Source organism: Dermacentor variabilis, chromosome 11 (assembly GCF_050947875.1).
Source record: "Dermacentor variabilis isolate Ectoservices chromosome 11, ASM5094787v1, whole genome shotgun sequence".
Classification (NCBI taxonomy): domain Eukaryota; kingdom Metazoa; phylum Arthropoda; class Arachnida; order Ixodida; family Ixodidae; genus Dermacentor; species Dermacentor variabilis.
Window position 1 is genome coordinate 14,619,936 of NC_134578.1, and position 24,384 is coordinate 14,644,319.

The 24,384-nt window shown below is 43.7% G+C and overlaps 2 protein-coding genes across 2 annotated transcripts; one reads left to right on the forward strand and one right to left on the reverse strand.

Annotated features, from left to right (window-relative positions):
* Nucleotides 1–1,607: 1,607 nt before the first annotated feature.
* On the reverse strand, nucleotides 1,608–22,191 carry Cortactin (cortactin). The gene is made up of 14 exons (XM_075675666.1): nucleotides 21,688–22,191; nucleotides 19,568–19,644; nucleotides 17,519–17,648; nucleotides 16,830–16,940; nucleotides 16,371–16,425; nucleotides 14,968–15,078; nucleotides 13,743–13,853; nucleotides 12,400–12,455; nucleotides 10,213–10,279; nucleotides 8,089–8,471; nucleotides 7,423–7,693; nucleotides 5,572–5,664; nucleotides 4,580–4,635; nucleotides 1,608–4,018 (listed from the first exon to the last, which is right to left on the reverse strand). The coding sequence occupies exons 1-14, from the start codon at nucleotides 21,775–21,777 to the stop codon at nucleotides 3,938–3,940; spliced, it is 1,692 nt and encodes a 563-aa protein (XP_075531781.1). The 5' UTR covers nucleotides 21,778–22,191; the 3' UTR covers nucleotides 1,608–3,937.
* Nucleotides 22,192–22,466: 275 nt separating this feature from the next.
* Nucleotides 22,467–23,369, forward strand: EMC5 (ER membrane protein complex subunit 5). The gene has a single exon (XM_075675671.1). The coding sequence runs from the start codon at nucleotides 22,618–22,620 to the stop codon at nucleotides 22,969–22,971; it is 354 nt and encodes a 117-aa protein (XP_075531786.1). The 5' UTR covers nucleotides 22,467–22,617; the 3' UTR covers nucleotides 22,972–23,369.
* Nucleotides 23,370–24,384: the final 1,015 nt, after the last annotated feature.

Genomic DNA, 24,384 nt, shown 5'->3' on the forward strand with positions numbered 1-24,384 from the left:
CCGGGGCCCACGGCCCCCCGGCCCCCCCTGTTGCTACGCCACTGGTCACGTGTCCTCGCTTTCGCCCGTTCCAGTTTCGTACTAACACAGAACGAAGACAGACGGGCGAAATGTCAAGAATAGACTAGGCCAGTTGGATCAGCATACGCGATTGTCTGACACTGCTGAAGTGTTAGCCAAGCCGCCTGGGCAACCATGGCTGGCTCAAGAATGCTGGACCAAATTACAGCCCGGATCACTTGCTCAACCATTCTTGCCACAGCACAAATGTGAGAAGGCGCTGATCCAGATTATCATAAGGGAAGGGCGCCAGTGAGTGTGAGCCAATCACAAATTTTCCATCATAAATGTGTAAGAGGGAGAGGGGGCACAATGGTACCATAATCATTGGGAGTTGCAAATTTGAGTCATGGATGCTAGCAGTGGCGTAGCAACAGGGGGGGGGGGCGTATTTTGGGGGGACATGAATTTGACTCATGGACTCTTATGTATGATTATCTATCAGATCAGTGACAAGTAGGAGGTGTGGCAAGGGAGGGGATGATAGGCAATTTGGAATAGTGTCACACATGCTGACGTAGCACACAAATTACTCTAGTCTATTTCTTATCCATACCAGAGATCTGGCAACTTTGTACCTATTAAGCCACTCAAAGCAAAGAGGAGTCATAACATTTCTTAACAGATGACTTGCAACAACAAATAATTGAGGGCCTTGGCTGACATATTCTTACAGTAGCAATTATATGTACAATTAATATGTGCAGGAAACTATGGTATTATCAGTAAGTTTGATTATTAATGTGCAGGAAACTGCGGTAATGTTCAGTAGGATGGCAAAAAAGAAGACAAATTCGTGATTGGCAGACAGCCTTCAGAATCTGCACAACATGCTTATCAAGGTCAATTAGTCTTGGGGGGTCCGAAACATAAGAAAATCTATACAGTGAAAATGGGTTGGAGCACATATGACTAGGCATTACTAAATCGTGACCAGCAGCTTACCGCCATCCTTGAAAATAAAAGTGCGCAGTCATTGCATTCTACTGGCACTAATGTATGGGGCAGAAATTCAGGGGTTAACAAAGCTAAGGACCATGTAAAGAGTGATGGAACGCAAAATGATAGGCTTAGCATAAAGAGACGGGAAGACCGTGGTATGGACCAGAGTGCAGATGGGGATAGCAGATATTCTAGCTAACATTAAGAGGAAAAAATGGAGCTGGGTAAGCCACATAATGTGCAGGATCGATAACCAATGGTCTACTACAGTTACATAATACTAGCCAATAGAAGGGAAACACAGTCAAGGACAGCAGGGAGTTAGGAGGTGTGATGAAATTTGGATTGGGAAATTCGCTGGCATATGATGAGTTAGCTGATGGAAGACAGTAATTGGAGATTTTTGGGAGAGGCCTTTGTCCTGCAGTGAACATAATAGGCTGATGATGAGGTGACTTTTCATAGGCCCTCAGAGCACCCGTATGTAAGAAAGGTTTCGTAGATTTAGCCAACTGAATGATTAGAACAGCCTTATCAAACTTACCATTGCTTACCATTACCAGCAGTATAACCAGCATGGCCATAATGAATGCAGGGCCAAAACGTATTGTATGAAAACAATATGATTGTTTATTGCGAAATCCATGTAATTGTACAAACAGTGTAGCCCAGTTAATGGTGTCCGTGCAGAACAAAAAATTTACGGTTGCCAGAACAGATTGCTTGTAAACTGATGTCTGATAGTGCAAATGACCCTGAAACACTTTTCTACATTATTTTATGCACATGTGCACTGGAAGCCTACAAGAACCAAACAGAAGTTTATAAATACCAAACATCTGCTCATTACATGCTTAGTGTCATAATCATTCCTACGGAGCCTTACGATAGACTGTAAAATACCTTGTGAAAAAAAAAAAAAACTTGGCACCACATTAAGAACCCACGACTAACATTGGATAAGTATACGTGTGGTATGTGTAATTAAGTAGGTTGCGAGCAAGACCGTGCAAGCATTTCACTTTCCGAACACTCCCTTGCACTCTAGTGATTGGCCAGAACCGCATTTTCATCAGCGGTCTTCAGCACAGCAAGGCGGGAGCACAAAGTGAACACTGTTCACGTGACGTGGGAGGCAAAATGAACATTCTGAAAGCAAAATGCTTCCACAATTTCGCACCAGAATCTGGAATGAATTAAGCATTTAAATTACACAAACACGAGTGAATATAGAAGCACCGAGAATACAACAAGCCTTTCAAAAACCAAAAAAGAAGGAAAAGAACATCTCGGAAAGGCATTCATTGGATTGAATTAGTTTGACGAGTGGTCCCATCAGATGGGAGGCATCAAAACCAATAAAACTGGACCCAATAGACATTTTCTTTTAAAGAAAAATACAAATACATATAATGTGTAAAAAAAGAGTTGACGTACAATAATATAACAAAGCAGGATTGGACACAAAATAGTAAAATATTGTGAAATAAAACCTATTATAGTCAACTAACCTACAACAAATATCTGAAGCAGCAGAACTGCACCTTTCTACACTTTTATAGTCATCATCACAACTTGAAAAATGAAACAAAAAGTTCTAAAAATACAGTAATACGCTCAACAAATTTGGAGCAATAACATTTCTCACAAAGGTAGGCATAAGGAATAAATTAATAAAGATTGGGGTCAGTCACAAAATTAAAAGCTGTGTACATAAACGGTGAAACACAGTCTTCATCTATTGTCGTACTTGCCCGAATGCACTAAAGAAACTCCAATTTCATGCTAGTACAACTTGAACATTTTCTGTTGCAAAGAATACAATTTCGGACTGCTTTTCGATGACGCAGATGTACCAGTGGCACATACGGTGTTCAACAATTCCCAAGGATCTGTACCTCGGGTATAACCCTGCTGGCACATAAATGCGCACGTGATAAAACCTATGAAAATAAGCATTTAACACTTTACTTAGAGTAACTTCACACGAGAGGCAAGACAGCCCATGCAAATTACTCCCTCTACGGATAACCAAGTTTTGGCTTGTTTGTGAATGTACTACCATTTAGGGAAACATGGTGACGTAGATGTGAGCAGCCACTGTGGTGGCGCCATCTGGTGATGTTGAGTTCAACTATTATTGCAAGATGGGCTGCGTTCTACTCAGTTGCTGGTGTAAAGGTGCCAGCAACACCATAATCACAAACGTTTAGCGACTGTTTTAAAGTTTCACTTGAAAAGAATAGCATGAAAAAGAACACGTTTCTGACACTCGGTAGTTGAACAAACCACCACAAGGTTCCGCTACCAGCACTGTTACTGCCCTCCATGTCTCTAGTGTTCTGTCAAGTGCATATATATAACAGTAGGTTAAAGCTTTCTCATGTGTTGCCATACTAAAATTGTGAATCAACACTCACTTTCACACTCTATGGCCTCCTGTTGCTTTATACACAAATCACTAATCACACACAGTAATTTGCCACGAGATAAGATGAAGTAAATCACTGTCAGCTGCAGTAAAATGACAGAGATTGTCCGGTCCCATACAAAGCCTGTGACCCAGCATCACTCAATTCATTTCGAGGAAGGCATCATGCCGAGAAGTGCCACTCGACCTTCGACGTGAATCACCGAAATGAAACAGTGTTCAACATACTTCATCATACACTTTGGTTCAGTTCGGTAGTCGAAATGGTAGCGTGAAGAAGTGACAATCAATAGGTGACAACGAAAGCTGCCACTAATGGTTGTTTGAGAAACTGGCATCGACAGGTCACGACCGAATGTCAAAGTCTTGGATGGGTGAATGATGCACACGTTGGATGCCCAAAGAAGTACGCTGTTGAGCAAGTTGTGGAAGAATCTGCACCATCTTCATCGTAGACAGTGGCACAAACGTGTTTCAGACAAGCTCGTCTTTGAGGTGCAAGTTTCAGTAAAGAGGTTGAACATAGTTTGCCGGGAAGAGGCCGACTTTTCCGTTGCACTTCCCGCGCCACCAGCCTTCGTCGATCTGAGAACAAAGGTTAACAAAGAATAAAGGCACGGGTACAGTTGAATTCTGCAGTAACAAAACATTGGATGCATATTGGACTCATACCCACACACTCAATTTAAAAGATGAGGCATCTCCCTTTCATGTTTCAGTGATCTGGACATTCATTGAACAGGTTGCTGCCTGAACCATATGATGCTTGAGGTTGAAAGAATGTTCATCTACCATCATGGCCACAGGTGGCACTGGTTAACACTCCCAGGGCTACGTTTAGTAAACATACACCTAACAAAAACCTAAAACAGCAGACAGGAGAATAGCCACCATTACAGCTAAATTAGTAGAGCACAACACACATTTGCTATGATGTATGCTATTCTATGACATGGCTTCCACAGGCAGCAAGTGTCTTACTTGTCAAGCTTTCTTTTTTTCACTTAATCTTTCTACATCTCAAATAAATGATAGTAATAAAAAGCACTTCCAATAAGCTTTCCTTAATTTCACTGGCTGCTGGCTTCATTTTCGTGTGACTCACAAAAACAGAAGCAGCAGAGATAGATGATTGCCACCACTTACCGTTTCAATGTCTGTGATGATGTCATCAGGGTCGAAGGATATCTCATCGTAGTCAGCTGTATTAGGAGGAAGATTCATCAAGCTTCTATACACAATCTCTACTAACCAGACAGAAAAAAATAATTCAGGAAATAGTACCATTAACAAGATTACTACTTCTCCAGCACAGTGCCTGCCTGTGATTGGCATGTTCACTGTGACACCGCAACATTGTACAGCATGCTCCAAGTATAGCTATAACACCGCGAGTACTCTGGAAGCTAGTCTTTACAAGGAGTCGGGTTAAAAATGCTCAAAGTTTGAGAGGTGCTGCAGATAAAAAGGTCCAGGCTTGCCTACAGCGGATTCAACCAAATGTAACCAGAGGTGCCATGCAAGATGTGAAAGTTACTAGACTTCTCAAGAAATAATAGAAAATGTAGCTATGACGATACGTTGCCGCACATAATACCATTAAAAGATGCGATGTATTCCCACAGACATAAATCCATGCACACACAATAAAGATGCCATGACTGCAACTGCAGCATTTCTGTAATAATTTTTACACAAGACATAGCTATTAAAAGTATGCAGTAATGGAATAACTGCAATAATGGCCAACACTTCTGATGAAAATGGCGCCAGGACAGCCCTAGAGAGTTAAAGCTTTAAGCTGAAGACTATGCCTCCTCTGCAGGCAGTCCAAAGTTCAATGAGTACAGGTAAAGCCTGCAGCGCCGTCTGTTACATGCAATAGAGACTAAAAAAAATTTTTGTGCTCAGTTCGTCAGAAAACTGCTAAATGCTTCAAAATATAATCAATCAGGTGGGTCTGTCAAAAGCCAATAAAACTGGTTTTGGACCAAAAGTGACCTCATCTAAGGCCTCTAAAGGGTTAAATGTAATAAGAAATTTTCTGCAAGATGGTCTCATGTGGCCTCTGCAAATGTCTTGCAAACCGTGATCAACAATGTCTCCTTAATAAGTCCCTCACGAGGTAGTTGCCTTACCGGCTTGGTAGTCGTACAGTGCTACAGCTGACATTTTCTTCTCGGTCGACACGGGCTCCAAATGCTCATAGATTCCTTCTTCCATTGATTCACCTATTAATAAACAGAGACGGAGAAATATCGCTATGGGTTACAATGTAAAGATCTTTCACATAAATTGGTTTTGCAGTGGTAAATTGGTAAAGTGGTTTTGCAAAAGCATTTAAGCCTTTCATATGCATCAGAATGCGGATGGCAAGAGCTAAAGCTTCCTCTGAAGATGAACAAAACAATGCTATGATAAAGACATGCCTTTCTGATGGTATGCAAGCACAGTAAACAAGCTGGGAGAAAGGCAAGCACTCATACCCAGCGTACCACCATGTTTACTATGCTGATGTACCCTTAAAAACAATTTAACCAGTACACCTTAACAAACACTCAAGTAATGAATTATGAAGTGTAACAAATAATCATATAATGCATAATTGGATATAATGAATTAACAATAAGATTTGGTAGGCCATGCGTCATTTAAATCAGTATTGTACTGCCATTATGAAATAAAGATATGGGATCTGACAGAGTACGAGTATGACAGAGTTATGAGGCTCAAGATATGGCAGCAGCAAAAAGCTGAAAAACCTACAAAGGTAATATATGCACTCCTCTGTACTATGGGGCACTAGAACATTAAAAAAAAACTGTTTTCATCACTGTCATCACTGAATAGCAGACGGAGCTCATTTTGGGCAAAAGCTTAGCTTGGCCTGCATTGAGTTCCAATGCAGCAGTGGCAAGAGTTGTGCAATTCAGCATTCTTGTGTCTTAGCTTGTTTATTCGCATTCATAATTGTGTTGTATCGACACAAGTGAGTGCCAATTTCTGTTTTCTCTTTTGTAACAAATACAGGACACAAAAAAAACTAAGTTTTGCTCTGAATGTGACCTGGTTGCATCGAGGACTGACTGTACCAACTTGCTCAAAACTTTCACTATGTATAAGCACACTCAAAATTAAATTCAATTTCAAGGTTTGACACCTTAAAGCTGTACAGTGGGGCTATGAGGGATTTCTAAAGCAAAACAGTGCTAAGAACGGAACTAAACAGAAAGACACAAGATGGAGTGCAGTCTTTTGTGTTTCTGTTTAGCCCCATTCCTAGCACTGTTTTGCTTCAAAAGTCATGTACCAACTAGTTCACCAATGTGCATTACTTCAACTATGAGGGATGCCATAATGCAGGACTGAATTACCAGGTTATTGGTTAGCCGGATTTTGCAGCTGTGGGCCGTAATAGCAAGGCTGGTATGTAGTGACATCTTGTGACATCTTTTCCAACTACGATGCACGTGAAACATTTTCACCTTGCCCAAATGTTCTTATCAATGGAAAATTATAAAAGCAGTGCATGTTAACGTTCATGTCGCTAGCAGCACTTCACACCAGCAGTTAATAAGAATATGGCAAGTCACTGCAGCTTTGTGTGCTCTCTGGTTAAACCTGGGGCCACAAAATGTCACCACCAGCATTGTTGCTGTCATATAACTCTCCGGTAATCCAGTATTTCGCAAATGCCAATGTTTTTACAAACAATCTAAAACTCTCTATTAATTTTAACCACCGGGGTTTCTTTTACCGTGCACCTAAACATAAGCACAGGAGCGTTTTTGCATTCAAACCCTCATCGAACTGTGGCCACTGTGGCCGGCAATTGAACCAGTGACAATTTAACATTTAGCAGCAGAGTGCCATAGCCTGCAATGTACAGCAATGGGCCAGAAGCACATCCGTGACGTGGAACAGGTGTTCTCGTACTTTTTTCAAGGGCCTCTCATTGCTAAGAAGGCGTCAACTACACAAAAATGTACCGGGTCCAGACTCCGGGCTCGACTCCGACTCGACCGGCGAGTGGTGGATCTGTGGGACGATCTTTTTGGGGGCCTCCTCGACCACCGCGGCAGGTTCTTGTTCCGGCTCCTGTTCCACGACCTGTGCCGCCATAGGCGCCTCTTCGTCTTCCGCGAACAGCGCCGCCGCACCTATGGGCATCGCAGACACCTTTGCCACGGGAGGAGCTGCAGTCTTCGGCGGCAGCGGTGGTTCGGTCTCTTGTGTTGGGGAAACGTCGGGGCTGGTCACCTGTCGTGATGAAAAATAACGAAATAAAAACCATGTCATCACTATGAAACAGTCAAACCTTTTCAGAACGAAGTCGCATCTGACACGAAAATACTTTTGTTATATCCAATATTCATTATAAGCATATATACTCCTTAGGAGCTAATATCAATAGGAAATATTTAAGATTTACTCTGCTGTATCTGATAATTTGCTCAAATCGGCAGAATTCACGTTTCTCCCTGGAATGCAACAAATTTCATCCAAATCCGTTCAGCAGTTGTCGAACAAAAACATTTCTGCATTTTACACGTACTTGCATAACGAATACAGCCTCAAGCTAATGCCTTCTCTTCAAACAAAAATATGAAGCATAAGACTTAATTGACAATCAAGCATGTTGGAGCACTGCTCGCCTGCTTAGTTGGCACCACAAGCTCCCGGGGGATGACCGAGACTCGAGAATGGTTCTTCCGCGTGCCGGGCCGAATAAGCTCCGACTCGTCGGGCTGGCTGCCTGCGCTGTCGGACCGGGGCTTCCGCTCCGAAACATCCTCGTCACGGTCATGGCCTTCGGCAGCCTTCAGCTGTTCCTGAAGCTGGTCGATGCGCTTGTGTTCGTCGCGGAGCCGCTTCTGGCGCTCTTCCTCGGACTTCTTGGCCGCCTCCTTCTCGACCTGGTCCTTCTGGAGCCTCCGCTTCCGCTCCTCATCTGCAAGCTTCCGCGCCTCCTCCTCGCCGGCCTTGGCCATGTTCTCAAACCGGGAGCGTAGGCTTTTGGCTCGCTCCGAGGTCACCTCTGCACACGCAAGGAGAGGAATGCTCACGTTAAGTGGTGGTGATGATGTTGGAACAGGCAGGTCTAGCACAGTCTAGAACAGGTGGTCTAGGACGCCGCCAAATGCTCTACATCTGGAAATTCACTGTCTCAATGAAACGCAAGCAGAGTATCTCTCTTCACAGTATCTCTCTTCAAATGATCTGGTGGCCTTCAAACACCAGACGCTGTGCACAAATTGTGCGGAAATCCTCCTTCTCCGGATGGCATCAAATAATATTGTTTTGCTCAGGACTACAAGGCAGGAGGGACCATATACAAAATTCTCTGTATCGCCCAACCCATCTCAGTTCGAACAGAGTGGGAAATGTGCACTCCCAGTCTTAAATGACCAAGCTGCCGTGTGTACAGAACCAATTCCGATTTAAAAGTGTGAAGCTCAAGTCCGAAATAAGGCAGACAAACCGCGTGGGCAACTGGACTGAAGCCTGTTTCACAAAGAGTGATTTTGCGCTGCACTTTTCACAGATCCTGATTTCCATGCATGCAGACTTTGCAGAGCCATTTCACAGACACTGACTGCAACGGCAGCAGATTTTTTGCATTTGCGAGCACTAGAAGACTGAATTATTCTGGCCACAGGGTTGTTTAGTCTGCTGCACTCCAAAACGAACAAGCAAAGCAAATACTTTTCTCGTAAATGTTTTTTAGTTTCTGAACTCACAAATCCACTTAAACATAAAAAAAGTTATCAGAGAGGCCACTGTGACATCCATGATGATCCGCGTTGTCATCCGCAATGCACAAGCAAATTTTGCAGGGAAGTTTCTGAAGATCGAAAAATTGCACGTATGAACAGGCCGGCGGCTCATCTGCCCAACTTGTCACATGTGTGAAATTGCAAGCAAAATGGCACTATACGAAACAGGCTTTGCTCATAAGGACCATTACAACATGAGCGGTGACCTTAGGGCACATAATTTATAACATTCCATTTCATTTTCCATTCAGATATTTTTTTTTCACCACATGTAGTGTTCACAGAGGTTTCCTTGCCATGTCCAATTCAATGAAAAAGCAGGAATAGGATGAACCTATCCACCTGCCGGACCTGCGACTAGTGGTGCAATTGAACTATCAAAATGAGCTGTTTAGCCACTTACGGTGATAGCCTGCTGTTTACAGCAGAGAACAGGTACACTGTTTTCTCAGCAATAAGATGTAGGAACCGTCCCAGACAGACTTAAATACCGGAAAAAAGAACACAGACCATGGACAGCCATAGTGCACTTACAACTAGAAGACATGTTTTACAGACTGTAAAACAAGTGCATAACTATAAACATGTGCTTACAATTATCTGCTTCAGGCACTGATTAACAATTAAAAAAAAATAAGTTTCACCACATTTCTTGCATCTTCAGACTTATCAAAAGCGCACAGCTATACAATGGATTGACAATTTTCAACTCTTGAATGAGTTCTGAGGACTCTACAGGCAATCTCTCTACGGCGACGTCAGAGACGGGAACCTCAACTATTTAGTGTCTAGCATGCTTGGGAAGCACCACCCATCTAACCACTTTCAAAATATGTCGGGCATAAAACACTGTAAAACAACAGAGAAGTGCCACCTGCTATGTGACGACATGCTGACACCAAGAGCAAAACCCAATCTACCTTCCGACTTGTTCGACTAAAACACATGCAATACCCGAAGGGGATGTAAAACGTGCAGGAACGTAGTCTCTGCGATAATTACCAATGTCAGGCCTTGGTTTCTGGTATGCAGGTTTGGGCTTCTCAACTTCGGCAAACGTGTGCGCGCACTGCAAAGAATTGGTAAAAGACGGAGTGCCTCTGTTACACAGAGAAAGCTTACAATAGCTAAAGCATCCTTCTGCATATGTAATCATCACCAACACTCACATTAGTACCAATGTAGTTAAAAGGCCTGTGCAAGACACTTTTGTGAGAACAAGGCCTCTTATGCATATGATTTCGGACACTCCATTGACGGTCAAATAAAGTGCTGAAGCCACAAACAAATCACTCAATTTTATAAGGGGTAACAAAAAGGCATGCAAAGTTGGGACCCCTGATTTGTAAGGTTGTAGGTTGGGTACCTGCAGTAGACATACAAATGTTGTCTACACAAGCACAAATAAAAATAAAGATACTGCTATTATGCTGGAAACAAAGATAACATATAAACAGAATTGTAAGCTTCACTGAGCATATTCACAAAAAAGTTGACAGACGATTACAATACTCTCCAACACAAAATTTGAGCGCAGCTCTATACGTGTTTTCATTTCGCAATATATTGGCTGGTCCAGACAATCTGTCTCGTGCAGCACAACGCAAACGGAGAAAAGTGTGGTGCGACTGCCTTGCTAATCGGGAGATTGCAAGAGGCAGCGCGTGGGTTACGTGTGGGTGAGATTCACAGCAGCCGCCACAAACAGACATCCACTAATACAGAGCACTGTTTTCACATGTAGTGTTGTTGAACGTGCTCACTGCATGCTATCGGTGAACAGACTACACATGCTACTCTGGCGCCATCTCGCGGCATCACCCGCATCAACGCCGCAGAGCGGCACTACGCCTTCCTCATACCCTCCTCATCCACTTTCTGTCTCATGCTTTCACTGTAGCCTCCTCCTCCACTTTTCTCCTCACAGTTTCTCTGCTTTTCATCCCCCGCTGCCTCTTTGCGTTCGCTCATTCATCCTTCGCACTGCTCGTTCGCTTGGTTATGCTGACGACACTGATGCCAAAGTACACTGACACTGAACGCAGGAACGGGCGCTTAAGATGTGCGCTCGAAAAAACAAATGCAACTTAATGCATGTTGTTCAACTTGGGTATGTACAATACAATACATTAAACAAAAATGTACAAAAATGTACTCAACAACGTGAGTGCATTTGCATTCAGAGGCTTACAGAAATGTGTACTTCTGTACATGACTGTTTATTCACGCTCACGCACATACTCGTGACTGTGCATGAATATGACTGCTTGCTTGCAACTGCTACCATATTTACATGGTTCCAACACACCCTCGAATCTAACGCGCACCCTTATTTCACGAGTTTAAAGTAAGAAAATAAAGGTTCACGAAAACGTAACAGGCACCCCCGATTCAAAAAAGAAAAATATAACATGCCCCCCCGCCCCCCGTTTTCGATCAGACAGAACAAGACATGCACGATTTACCTTCACAAAAAATAACTTTTCCTTAAAGGACCTTTCGTAATGATAGCAGTGCATTGTCGTCACCATTTACACTTTAGTGGCCACAGATACCGAGCACAGATGGGCAGTATTCTCGGGCGATCATTTAGAGGTATTGCTATCACCTTTGCAAGATTTTACGTGACTCTTAAGGCTTGTTGAAGTATGTGGCCGACAACATTCCTGGCACTGTGTGCAAATTGCCAGCTTGGACAGTGCGAGAAAGGCCAATGCATCTGGTGCCGAGCCGCACGAAATCTCGAGAAAGTGATAGATGGAGAACACTGCTTCAGATAGTAGTCGAGCACAAGATGAACCCGCTGCGACCTCCTCAAGACGTGCTCTGTCACCATCTTGCGTCCGACGGCTCCGACGGTAGGCTGTTGCCAATGCTGCCAACGTGGTTTTCGTTTCGTATCAGATTGTGAAGCGCAGGCAATTGTCGAATGCATTTCCTCGGAAAAAAAATGTGCGCATTAGATTCGGGTTAATATGGTACGTGCGCGACCGTGACAGTTCCACGTGACTCCGCTCCCGACTACATCACAAGCATAGTCATGAAAAGCTTTTTCAAATAAGCTGTACGATGGCAAAAAAAAAAAGACCTTTCTTAAGCTAAGCCATTCTAGAGTCACATTTCACATTGCAATATGTAGAAGTCTCAGCTTATCGTATCCAAAAAGTAGATAAAAGGACTCATGCCTACCTTGTCCTGCTTGTCCTTCTCTATGCCAAACTTTCCACCAAACCCTTTGGAATAATCTGTGCATCAAAATGAAAAAAAAATTCCAGCATTAGCAGATGAATAGTTGAATTCCATTTTCAACCTAAGCACATGGAGAAGCGGCAGTATGCAAGAACTGTGTGCTGCCATGTGAGCATGGCCTCCAGAATGGTTGTTGACAATGAGCGCAGGAACCCAAGTCTCAGCTGCCGCATTGCAAATTTAGAGATGAGGGCCTGTTATGCCCGAAACTTATGTTAACATAAGAGTGTTTCCCGATTGGTTGGTGTAGGGGTTACAATCATTGATGACACCAACTGTCATACTAACGAGATGACTGCCACAACGACGGCCAATCGCAGGCAGCATCTACTTAAGATGAGTTCAATTAATGCTTGCAGACTATATCGAGAAAAAGACACCATTCATTAGACCACCCTCAGCTATCCCCTAAGGAAACAATGTGTCCAAAATTATTTTTGTTTGTCTATCAAATGAGTACAATAATGTCAAGGACAATACTGTAGTCTTCATGTTAGGTATGTTAAAGGTACTGGACATTTTTTTAAAAATCACAATCACACAGAGTTTTTAAAAATAGCTTGAGCTAGGCACTACAATTCTGCTTATTCAGGTGGATAACTGGAAGAGATAAAGCTACGAAACAGATTGAAATTCTACTTAATTTTGTACCTCAATGTGTGGGCAATGCCTTCTGGAAATGCCAATGCACTTCAAGCACAATGTATTGTGCATTTTAGAGGCAAATATCTAGAAACAGTGATTTCTACTAAATGAATGTGACTTCATTATGCAGCTTTAATTCTGGATTTGCAGCATGCGCCTTGGAGTAATTACAGTAGCTGACTATCTTTTTGTCAACTCGCTCTGTTATTCGGACTTCACCATGGTACTGCCACACACTCTTCAGGGCCAAAGCATGATGCTAAATGAAAGTTTGAACTCAGTGCATTGGTTTCTTCTATTTTCTTGGACAAAACGGCGCAATGACACGTGTAAATTTCCAGGCATTCGATCAGTTTCAGTGAAACAGAATAAAGGTAGTTTGGACATTGCTGAAGGAGGACAGTCTTTGCTCTGCAACAGAATTCACATGATGACTACGTGAGGATAGTAGTCACAAGTCACACTTTCCAGAGTGAAAAATTGGGCCATTTGGTACACACTTGAGTGAAGAAAAAAACAACGCCTCAGAACAGACAAACAGCATGTTACAGCAGTGTGTGTTTTCTGCTTGCATCTTACAGAAGACGGCGCCGTTATTTTCTTCACCCAAGTCACAACCTCACCCAGCCCGTCCTCACCTTTCTGTGATTCGTGCTTCTCCACCTTCTCGATGTGGTTCCAGCCAACAGCCGACGGGTCCTGCCGGTCGCTCTGGACTCCAAACTTGCCACCAAAGCCAATGGCATAGTCTAAGCCACAGAAAGAGAGTAAGGAGCTTTAAGGGAGTTGACACTCCTGCAGCTAACCACACAATGCGATGCACAGGATGTCAGCTGTAGGTGGGACTAAAACCAGCCTGCAAAAAGACTTTTCAGGCACTCCGCACTTGCCCATAGTCTGAAAAATCACCCAGCCGCAGTTTCAAGCAACTGTTTAAAATGTCTACAGAGAACTTGAACCTCTACATTAATAATAATATTTGGGGTTTTACGTGCCAAAACCACTTTCTGATTATGAGAGACGCCGTAGTGGAGGACTCCGGAAATTTTGACCACCTGGGGTTCTTTAACGTGCACCTAAATCTAAGCACACGGGTGTTTTCGCATTTCGCCCCCATCGAAATGCGGCTGCCGTGGCCGGGATTCGATTCCGCGACCTCGTGCTCAGCAGCCCAACACCATAGCCACTGAGCAACCACGGCGGGTGAACCTCTACATTACTTCAAAATAGCAATAGAGATGGCAACCATGGAAACTCAGAAAATTTTCATTTGCTGGGCACAGTCGACTCGTCTGCAGTGCTAGCTATGGTACCCTAAAGAAGCACTCTAAAAAAGTTTATACAGTTGTGGTGTATCTTGCCCCAAACATTAATCGTCGTGTCTTTTGTGCGTTTACTCTCTTAAAAATTATGCCGCTTGCTACTTTCCTGTCACGAATGCTACACTTGGGTTAAAGTACAGAAGAGCACGTAGGACGACAGACGAAATGAAGACACAGCTTTTCTGTGCTCCTGTGTGCTCTTTTGTGCTTTACCCCAAGTTGTGTAGCACCAATTATCCCACCAGTCTGTTCTTCTGAACAATGCTATGTCACGCTTATAACACACATACCTGGAAGAACCAGGCGTGCAGCATTGAAGAAAGGAAAGGCATGCAAGATAGACATTTATTATTGATGGGGGACAAGATGCGCCCCAAAGCATGCGAAGTTAGAGTAAGACCTCTGATGATACTTCCAGCAAACAGGCAAGCTTTCCCACTATGCAGCATTAGCATTTTGCCAACTGCTCAAATTTTTAAGTCCTCCCGGGTGTTTTAAGCAACACGCTGAATTTGCGCCCAATCGAATCTCCAGAACTTACCAGTCTGCGAGGCGTGTTTCTGTGTCTTCTCATGAAACTCCCAGCCCACTGCCGATTTGTCCTGGCGCTCCTTCTGGACGCCAAACTTGCCACCAAATCCAGTACTGTAGTCTGCGATCAGCCAAAGTCGCTTTGCTCTAAGAAGCATTCCCAAGAAAAATACCAATGAAATGAACCCTCAAATAGTTAGTGTGTCAATAGTTGTGACCTTGTCTCCACGTAGGGTAAAACCAAGTATAATGTACAAGTATAATGCTCTCTTAATTAGTATGATTTCTTTATGGTTCTTATCGGCAAACTTTAGCAGCTTTGCAACTGCTTAACGAGCCTTTGGCAAAACGTTTTCCTCAAGCTGGGCTTTGAGCAATTTTAGACTTCTAATTGATTCACGTTTCAGACATAATTCCTCCAGCTAAACCACACACCACTGTGCCACCTTAGCTCACACTCATTCCCCTATTATATTCGCAGAGTTGCAACAAACATAGGGAAGAGGTTGATTTATTTCTCTCTTAAAATACTTATAATATTTTAACACTTAAAGGGACACTAAAAGAAAATATTAGGTCGTGCTGGCTTGAACGATTAGGCTTCTGTGATTGTGAATTTGTCATTCGTAGCAAGAACAGAGGTTTTGAAAGGGGAAACTAGCGAATAATGAAAAATTAAAGCATTGCCACCTATCTCAGACTATGGTACCTCTCGTGCGACATCAGCACTGGCTGACTCACAGAAAGCCAGCGAAGAGGGAGGTCATGTGGGGAGTATGTGAACTTGTGCGCTCCGGCGCGGGCAGTTCAAACTGAGGAGCAGCAGTGAGACCTTCGGCGGCCATTTTCTATGCAACAAACTGATATGTTGGTGCACAGAAACCGATAATTCACTTCTAGACGAATAATCTATCAATCTAGCCTAATTTGGTATTTTTATTGTGTATCCATTTAAGGTGATCCTTCAGTGAAAATTCCACTATAGGGGGCGTCATATGAATTCAATGTCAGACGACAGTGACATGCCAAAACATCTTTCTAAATAAAATAATACATTTTAACAATTCTGCTCTTTATAATGGAGCCACCATGACTGAAACTCAAAGCCCTGACGTTGCACGCAGCAGTGGAACGCGACAGCCACTGTGCAACTGCCCACTAGGTCGAAACATGTTTCTCTAAATTATAGATGGCATTGGAAACCAAGGTACATGAAATGTTTCTTAGAAGTTTGATGGCCCAATATGCTAAATGCAGCTGAAGCCATGCGTGAAACATAGCTAACATATGCAAAACAGGGCACATGACTCAACGGAAAGGCACTCAAGCAATGGCAAGTGCAGGGGCCCACAATGTCCAACCACCGTGAAAGCCTTGTAAGCAACGAACAACAGGTTGATGACAGGCAATCACCTTTCTGAGAAGCATGCTTCTCGACTGATTCGTGATGTTCCCAGCCAACAGCACACTGGAGAAAGAAAAGAAAGCAGCAATACGAGTTACCTACACACAGTCTAGTCATTCATTCACTATTACTTTACTACAATAACCTCAGAAAATAATTACATTATAGAAGAAAGTGTTTAGCAACTACAACAATACATGCACACAAAAAAACTGGGAGAAAAGTTCAAGCAGTCTATTACACATTGTACTTCCTTTCTTACATTACTGTAACATATAATCATACATTATGAATTATATTAACCATCCTTACAACATAAATACACATCAGAATATGCGAGGGCATTTGCACGATGCAAAGATAACTTAGCACAATATGTAACTCTTACAAATGAGATAAGCACAGCACCGTTTGAATAGCATAGCATGAACGGTTTATTCACGAAAGCACCTCCTCTCAGAACTAACCTTGTCCTGACGGTCCTTCTGGACACCAAACTTGCCACCGAAACCCTTGACGGCATCCGTCTGAGAGGCATGCTTGTGGAGCGATGCGACGTAATCGTTCCCAACAGCCGACTGTGAAAAAGATTTGTACAAAGATGCTTATAACTGCCTCCTCATCAATGCCAGATAACATAAGCACACTAAACCTGTGCTCTAACAAACTTCAGTTTTCCTCGTGAAGTACTAAAGTACAGCTGGACATGAAGAGTTTACGAGACATGAGATTTCCCTTGGCACATAGCTTCAAATCAGTTTCAATGGGCACCACAACTTATTCTTGACACTACAATAAACACTGATATAAAAAATTATTGGATATAACAAAGTAAATCTACAATGTTTCTCACCAATATCAGCAAGTAACAACAAAGGCGTAATGAAGTTATTTTTGTGTTGGAAACAACTTTATTATAACAAGATTCAGCTCTAGTTTTTGTGATTTACACAGTGATTCATTATGTTTGAAGCACCATACCTCACGAGATAAAAAATTCACATTTGTTATGGAGCCTGCAACCCGTAAACCTTTGTGCAACTGTAGATTTAAGTGAATGTAGATCCCATGTCTCTTAGTACAGTGCCCATCATGCTCCATGGAAGTCATGAGATGCGCTGTGTGAAACGATAGGGACCAAAATGACTTTTCTCACCTTGTCCATTCTGTCATTCTGGACCCCAAACCTGCCCCCATATCCGTAGGAAGCCTTGGGCAGTTCTTCAAGCACTCGCTTCTTGTAGGCCGCATCATCCTTGGTGACCTGTTCTCGAAGTTCGTTGATACTGGAGAAGAAATTACCAAACTTAAATTACACTGTGACACCGTCCCTGCCAATGCCAACCAACAGGTCGCAAGCGAGCTGGGCCATAAAGCCACCCTACCAAATACACGCGAGGAATCATCTACAGCCGGCCACAAAAGTTCACGTGACATGGGTGCTACAGAAAATGTGAATTTGTGTCACACGCTGAAATGTTAAGTTCAAGGCTATATGGCCAGGCTTCGAGGAAAGTCAGCTTTCTTATTTTTTGCAAATCTTGCGTCCCGTTAACTTTTGTAGCCAACTGTAGAAATAAGAGGAGAGAATAATTTATTTCTGAAAAGTTCATTCTGGTGTAACGAAGGCATAATATGTTTTCGACATGGCAACATGACAATACGCCCACATGCTCTTTCTCCTGTGTCCTTGCTTTCTGCGATTTGGCCGCATGTGGACAAGAATTACCAATTTGCCTCAGCCTCTGCACTTGGAAGAGATGTTAGTCTGAATGCAGACAAGCCGTAGTAATTGATAATTCCTGTCCTGTGTTTTATTTCTCTGTGGTGTTTGCCCAAGTCTGTGCTGTTAGTTAAAGCGGCGTAAAGTTCTCACACACCTAAATTGAAAATAAGCTTACAGCAAATATCTATCTATTCAGCTAAGGTGAAAATTGAGCCATAGACAAAGAAATTTCCTCGACATACATAAGCGGTAAGCTTAAATTAATCATTGGTCTTAAGAACGGCACTTCATTTTTTTTGCCTTAATGACAACTAAGATGTGAAATACAAGTGAAACACCTGAACTACAGCATTTCACACCAATTCTCAAATGTCTCTCTTCTTTTATTACAGAAAAACAGCAAATAAATGTACAGCCATGGGGATGACACACACATAACTGCCTGCTAAGTACGCTCTGAAGTGTGCACATACATAAATACATAAAGAGGATGCAATCAGGAAAGACAAAACAGAATGCTACGCAGCTAATGTCACTATGACTACTTACAAAGTATCAGGGACACATGGTTGAGCGCAAACAAAGGGGGATGGACGTCGCACAGGGCATAATACCTTTTTCCTGTGCTCTGCGTGCCAGCATTCGTGTCTGCAATCACGCCAGCTTTCTTTATTGACATGTGTTGAGCACTTCAAGATAAGCTTAGTTGGCAGTTATCACCTGCTTGCGTCGTATCTCTCCCACACTCTATGTTAGTTTCTCGTCAGGCTGGAGCAAACATTGTTTTGCGCTAAAGAAAGTATTCATGGATCCACACCAACTAGCCCGCCAACGCATTGTGCTGAAGTATTTATGGAGCAAACGAACTAGTCTAGCCCGGCACCCCACTAATCAGATGTCACATTTGAGTGATTCGCAGAGTTACATATCCCTAAAGCTACACTGGATCAATGAGAAACATCATGGCAAAGGGCTATGGGTTAGTCTCAACCACTTGAGGTTCTTTACTGTGCACCTAGATGTAAGCACATGAGTGTTCTTGCATTTCGTTTCCATCAACACAGTTGATGGAAACGATGATGATGGTGGGGCCGCTGTGGCCAGGAATCAAACCCTTGACTTCATGCTTGGCAGCAAAACACCACATCCACTACGCCACCACGGAGATAGTGTGTGTGCATGTGCATGTGTGTGCGGCCGGGGGTTCATAAATTGAAATGTGAACAGAAAAAAGAAAACTGATCAGAGTGCAACTTGCCATCGCCCTGTATCCACATGGTGTACTTTAAAAATGCATGTTTATGCGCCCAAATTAAGCCAACACTATCCACATGCAGGCAAACCTGAGAATACAACATGTCCCACTCATTTAACCTGACTCTTCCTCGTTTTTGAATGTGTGCGGACAGCGCGGTGCACAAGACTGGGCAGCTTAGTTTGAATGCAGTAAAGGGAACAGTGTAAAAAAACAAAACTCACTTCACAGCGTCAGCAACATGTCCGGAGCCTTCGACGGTTTTCGAACCCCAGCGCTGTTCCTCTTCAGTCACGTCATTCTGCAATGCATTTAATAGTCAAATGCACACACATTCTGTCTCTCCTTTGGCTTTGCTAACAGTTTTGTTATAGTTGATGCAGGGCTGCGTTTATGAAGCCCTTTTATTGTAGGTAAGAGCAACTGGCTGCTCCTTCAATTATGCCGTATATCAGACGACAGTGATCCTGAAGCCCATGCAGTGCAGTTATCTTGCATCCGCAACTTCCGTCTTGTAGGCCAAGATATGCCTAAACAACTAACCTTCCAATTGGCATTACAAACCAATCGTCATTGGCAATTATCGCAAGAAGTCACGCTGCTGATATTGGCCAGTGCCTGCCAATCATTCCTCATGACAAATGGGTTAGTCAATGAGGCTGTTTCCGCTTTTTGTGAACGATTCCGCTTTGACACATTGCAAACTCGACACACATAAACATGCGTTAAAAATTAAAGCATGCAGCAGGAGAGCAGCACTTCCCACTGTTTACATGTAACGTAATGTTGGTTCCTAACAAACACATTATCAAACAAAACAGCAGCCGACAAGGATGGTTTACGTGGCACATGTAAGTTGTATAAACGCATCATCTGAACTTTAGGTTCTTGAAGTGCTGCAAGCTCCGAGCATGTACATGAAAGCTACATGTCCTGCAGCCGTTAACGGTATCGCTTACAACGTTATCTTAGATAGACACTAGAGAACAAACTACCCAGGTTACTTAATAGATGAAATAATGAACACGTTAAACTTGAAGATATAACATTCAAAGAACTTCGACAGCACTTTAACCAATTCTAGGCCATTACTTTCTTAACTTTTCGTTTCTGCAAACCAAGTTTTTCTTTACCCCGTTATCCCTAATATTGTACATGGTGAGGGAACGGTTTAGTTTTGCCTTCTTTCAATTAACACTGTGTGCTTTATCTGCTTTGTTTCTCTCTTTACCATCATTGTATATGTATTACTGTTTTTTCTTGCGGATAAGTGAAACTGCATTTATGTTGTTTCTTTTGTGACTCCTCCATCATTGATTGTGTTGTTTTATTATATGAGTGAACTTGTAATTTGTATTTCCATCTTGCCTTATTTCATCACAATTTGTGCATGTTACATTGTACGCTCTGAATGTGTAATTTCAAACGTGACCATGTATTATATGCCTTTTTTTGTCGTTACGTACCTGCCCCCTGTATGGCGCTCTGTCAAGCTGTCATTCATGACAGCTTTTACTGCGGGTCTCCCGTGTCGCGTATTTTTATGGGACATAAATAAAGACATTATTACTATTACGACATTATTACTGATATTACTATACCAGCCGCATCCAATTCGCAGGTCGGTGCGCACCGACGACATCCGTGTGACGCGTACAAGATGCAGGCGTGTGCGACACTAAACGGTGGGGCATTTATTAATTCTCTGAGAAGAGGAAACGGACATGTAGACGCTGACAACAAAAAAACTAGGACGACGTGCTTCGACGACACGGCGGACAGGGTGACACACTCCACTTCATGCACGCTCCAGGAGGCAGGACAACAAAGATCTAATACATAATAATAATAATAAAAAAAACTGAGCTGTGCGGGGACGCATTCCCTGTCGGCTTGTCATAGCAAGCGCTTGCGGTTAACGGTTTCCGTCTGCATAGCGATTTGTGATGCAACGGCGAGGTTTTGCTGCTTCGGAACGACAAAACCGCAGGAATGAAAGCGCCAAACGCGCTGCCTGAGAATTTCCCGTCAGTCCTGCAACATCCGCTCAAGTTTATAACGAACGTGGGAGTCATTAAAAACCTCGAGCTTTTTTTCGGCCCGGGCGCGCAGTCTGAAATTTCGATGTTAAGTGTGGCGGACGTCGAAAACGCGAGGGTGAACAAATAGGCTGTGAGATAGTTCAGTTCTTTGACAGCCCCTGCCTAAGGCCGTAAAAATTTATACTGCGGTCTGAGTGGCCCCAAATAAAACCCAAATAAGGTTTTGTAAGTCCAGGAATTCGGCTGAGAATCAGGTGCTTCGTTTTAAGCTGCACTTATTCCGTAGGCTCTGTACTACTTACCACGAAATCGGGGTCGGTCTCCCAGTCATCGTCGACGTCTTGCGACTGCACCTTCAAGTCGGTGCCGACCGCTGCTTTCCAAGTCGACATCGTGTCGCCGGAGGTGTGGGGACGCTGTCGGCGACAAGGTAGCGGTATCGGAGCGGGGACGGTATGCCGTTCGTGTGTTTACAGGAACCCACCTCTTTCTACCTCCGCCCTACGCGATAACAATCGTAGTATATCCGCACTTTCAACCACTTCAACGCCGGTCCGTGAAGAGCTCCGTCCGGAGATTACGACGGCCGCCGGTAAGACACGGAGAAGTGCAACGGCTGTTAGCAGGAGAGCACCACCGAACTTTGGGCGATGTTTTGGCACATTACGTAGCACGGAAGCCGGCGCACTGTGAGTCAGTCGTCCCCGAAGCGTCACAAGCAAACACACGCCGACACACCTCTCGACGCGGAAACTGGAAGCATCGATGACGAAAGCGTGTTACAGCGGCAACTGCGGCAACCGCGGCAACACTGGTGTGTACAATGCACTGGAGTTATGACAACATCAAAAGAATTGAAGCAAAACTTTGAATCATCTGGAGATATGTGCTAAATAATGAGTCTTAATCTAAGTGTTTTATGTTGCTCAGTGCCCTCTATTTGCACAGCACGTTTTACAAAAGGTTGACTGAATTATTAACCCGTTTACTAATAAAACACATAATCTCTAAAAAGCTGATATCAAATGTATTTTGGCAGCTAAAAACTATCAAAGGCTAGCGACACTAGCGACACCAGAGAACCAAGATGGCGTCAACGTGCTTCCGTACGTGCCCGTGTTTTCCGCTTGTGGGCTAGCTCATCGGTTGCTGCACCCAAGCCAGCGTCGTTTCAAGCCCATATTTCCGCGGCAACCACATCCGCTCATCCAAATAACTCGCCACCCACAGTCATGCCTTCGAAGGCACCCAAGCTTATGGCCACTCTGGGTATCGTGGGCCTGGTCCACGCCGCGATTTCGGCGGCCCAGCACCGGTCCTACCTGCGGCTCACCGAGCAGGACTTCACGGTGCTGCCGCTGGACATCATCTTCCAGAGTGTCCTATGCCTGCTGATCACTATGTACGGCACCATGTGCATCGCGGGCGACTTCAAGGAAGTCCGCGCGACAGTCGAGCTGGAGAGCAAGTCTTTCGAGACTTTCGGGAACCGACCGTCGTTCTACATGTTCTGCCACCGTGGAAGAGCGTTGGCCAGTGAACCTGGACGCGGCCATACTTCGATGCGAATTCGCGAGCGTCGTTAGCTCGGACCCTTGTACCCGGGACAAATCCCTGCACCCGGTGCCTTCTCGAGGAGCGCGTTCGCGTCGAAATTTCTCGAATGCGCCGGACAAACTGCTCCAGCGTGAGGACTTTCTTTAAGCGTACATTGAAGCAGTGCTCCTGGAAGCAAAACGTGCGCTTTCGTGAAGAGGCGCGTCTGCAAAATGTGCCGTCGGCCGCGCAACTTATGCGTCAGAGAGAGATGTTTGTAAATGTGTGAAGCAGTTTTACGCTGTACCGTAGTCAGCCGTGAATGGCTTGGTGCTGCTACGATGTCGGGGTGATACATTTGCACGCCTGGAGTGTGGGACGAGTTGTGTCGGTTGTACAACATAGCACCTCAGTTTTCTTGATTCCATATTAAAGCACTTCACTACTACGTTTGTATACTTGCTCTACTCTGACCTATAGCAAACAATGCCACGAAAGCTTGGGAGGCTTTATCCACTGCTGGCATTCGCAGTTCAAAAATAGTGTGTCAAATGTAAAAGATACACAATTTGATGTACTACCATTACATCTTGCGCGTTTATATCACGAAATACGACGAAATCATTCAATGAACATGTCTCAGGTTTGTACCTGTTTACCACAGAAAACTCGATCGCTCACTTTCCACGGCGTTGATAAGTACCTAGGTCTGAACCTCGTGCTTGTGGCTTTGTTTACCACTCTGCATCTGCCTTAATACGGCCAAATTTCCAGGCAATCCTTTTCTAAAAGCAGACAGCAACAAGACCGTGTACACGCACTGTTAGTGCAAATTGGCACATTCGTAACACAATATTTTGCTGAAGTTAGTCAATCTGCAAGGTCACACAGCCATTTCAAGCTAGAAGGACAAAGTTCAGGCAAATCCAAATCTTGGCCAATCCCTCCATGACCCTCACAGTGGGTATGCACCATCGTAGAAGGAAATCCAATCCATATGCTGCCCATCATTCCCATGCCAGCTAAGCCACCATAGTTGTAGTTGCCATTGACACTAGCAGCAGAGTTCCCTCTAGTAATATTTGCAGGAAACTCCTATTTGCCAACAAACGAGCATAGTGACAAGTTTTTGGCGAATGGCTACAGCGCACCGCTTGTGCTTGCACTCGAAACATGCTGTGCAGCACACGCGAACCAGGAAGGTGCACTAACAGTACATTATTTCATGTACCTCCTACGTCCACAAGTTGTATTCGTAAAATGCAGTTAAACCTTGATATAACGAAATCGGCAATGTGCTTCGTCATATCGGAATTTCGTTCCATTTACATTCAATCTGCTATGCAGATAAGTAGTAGAGTCACCTATAGATTTTTCTTGCATGGGAAGGGGCTTCAGAATTTTCCAAATTATCGGGCAATAAAAAAAAAAGCAAATTTGAATGAGAAGACTTCATTTTGATA

Excerpts from the sequence above, each read along its gene's own strand:
- Cortactin (XM_075675666.1), bottom strand. The coding sequence starts at position 21,777 with ATGTCGACTTGGAAAGCAGCGGTCGGCACCGACTTGAAGGTGCAGTCG. Across the intron at positions 16,941-17,518 it reads AGAATGACAGAATGGACAAG|TCGGCTGTTGGGAACGATTA; the intron begins GTGAGAAAAGTC and ends TCTTTTTCACAG. Across the intron at positions 15,079-16,370 it reads GAAGCATGCTTCTCAGAAAG|ACTACAGTACTGGATTTGGT; the intron begins GTGATTGCCTGT and ends GGCTGATCGCAG.
- EMC5 (XM_075675671.1), top strand. The coding sequence starts at position 22,618 with ATGCCTTCGAAGGCACCCAAGCTTATGGCCACTCTGGGTATCGTGGGC.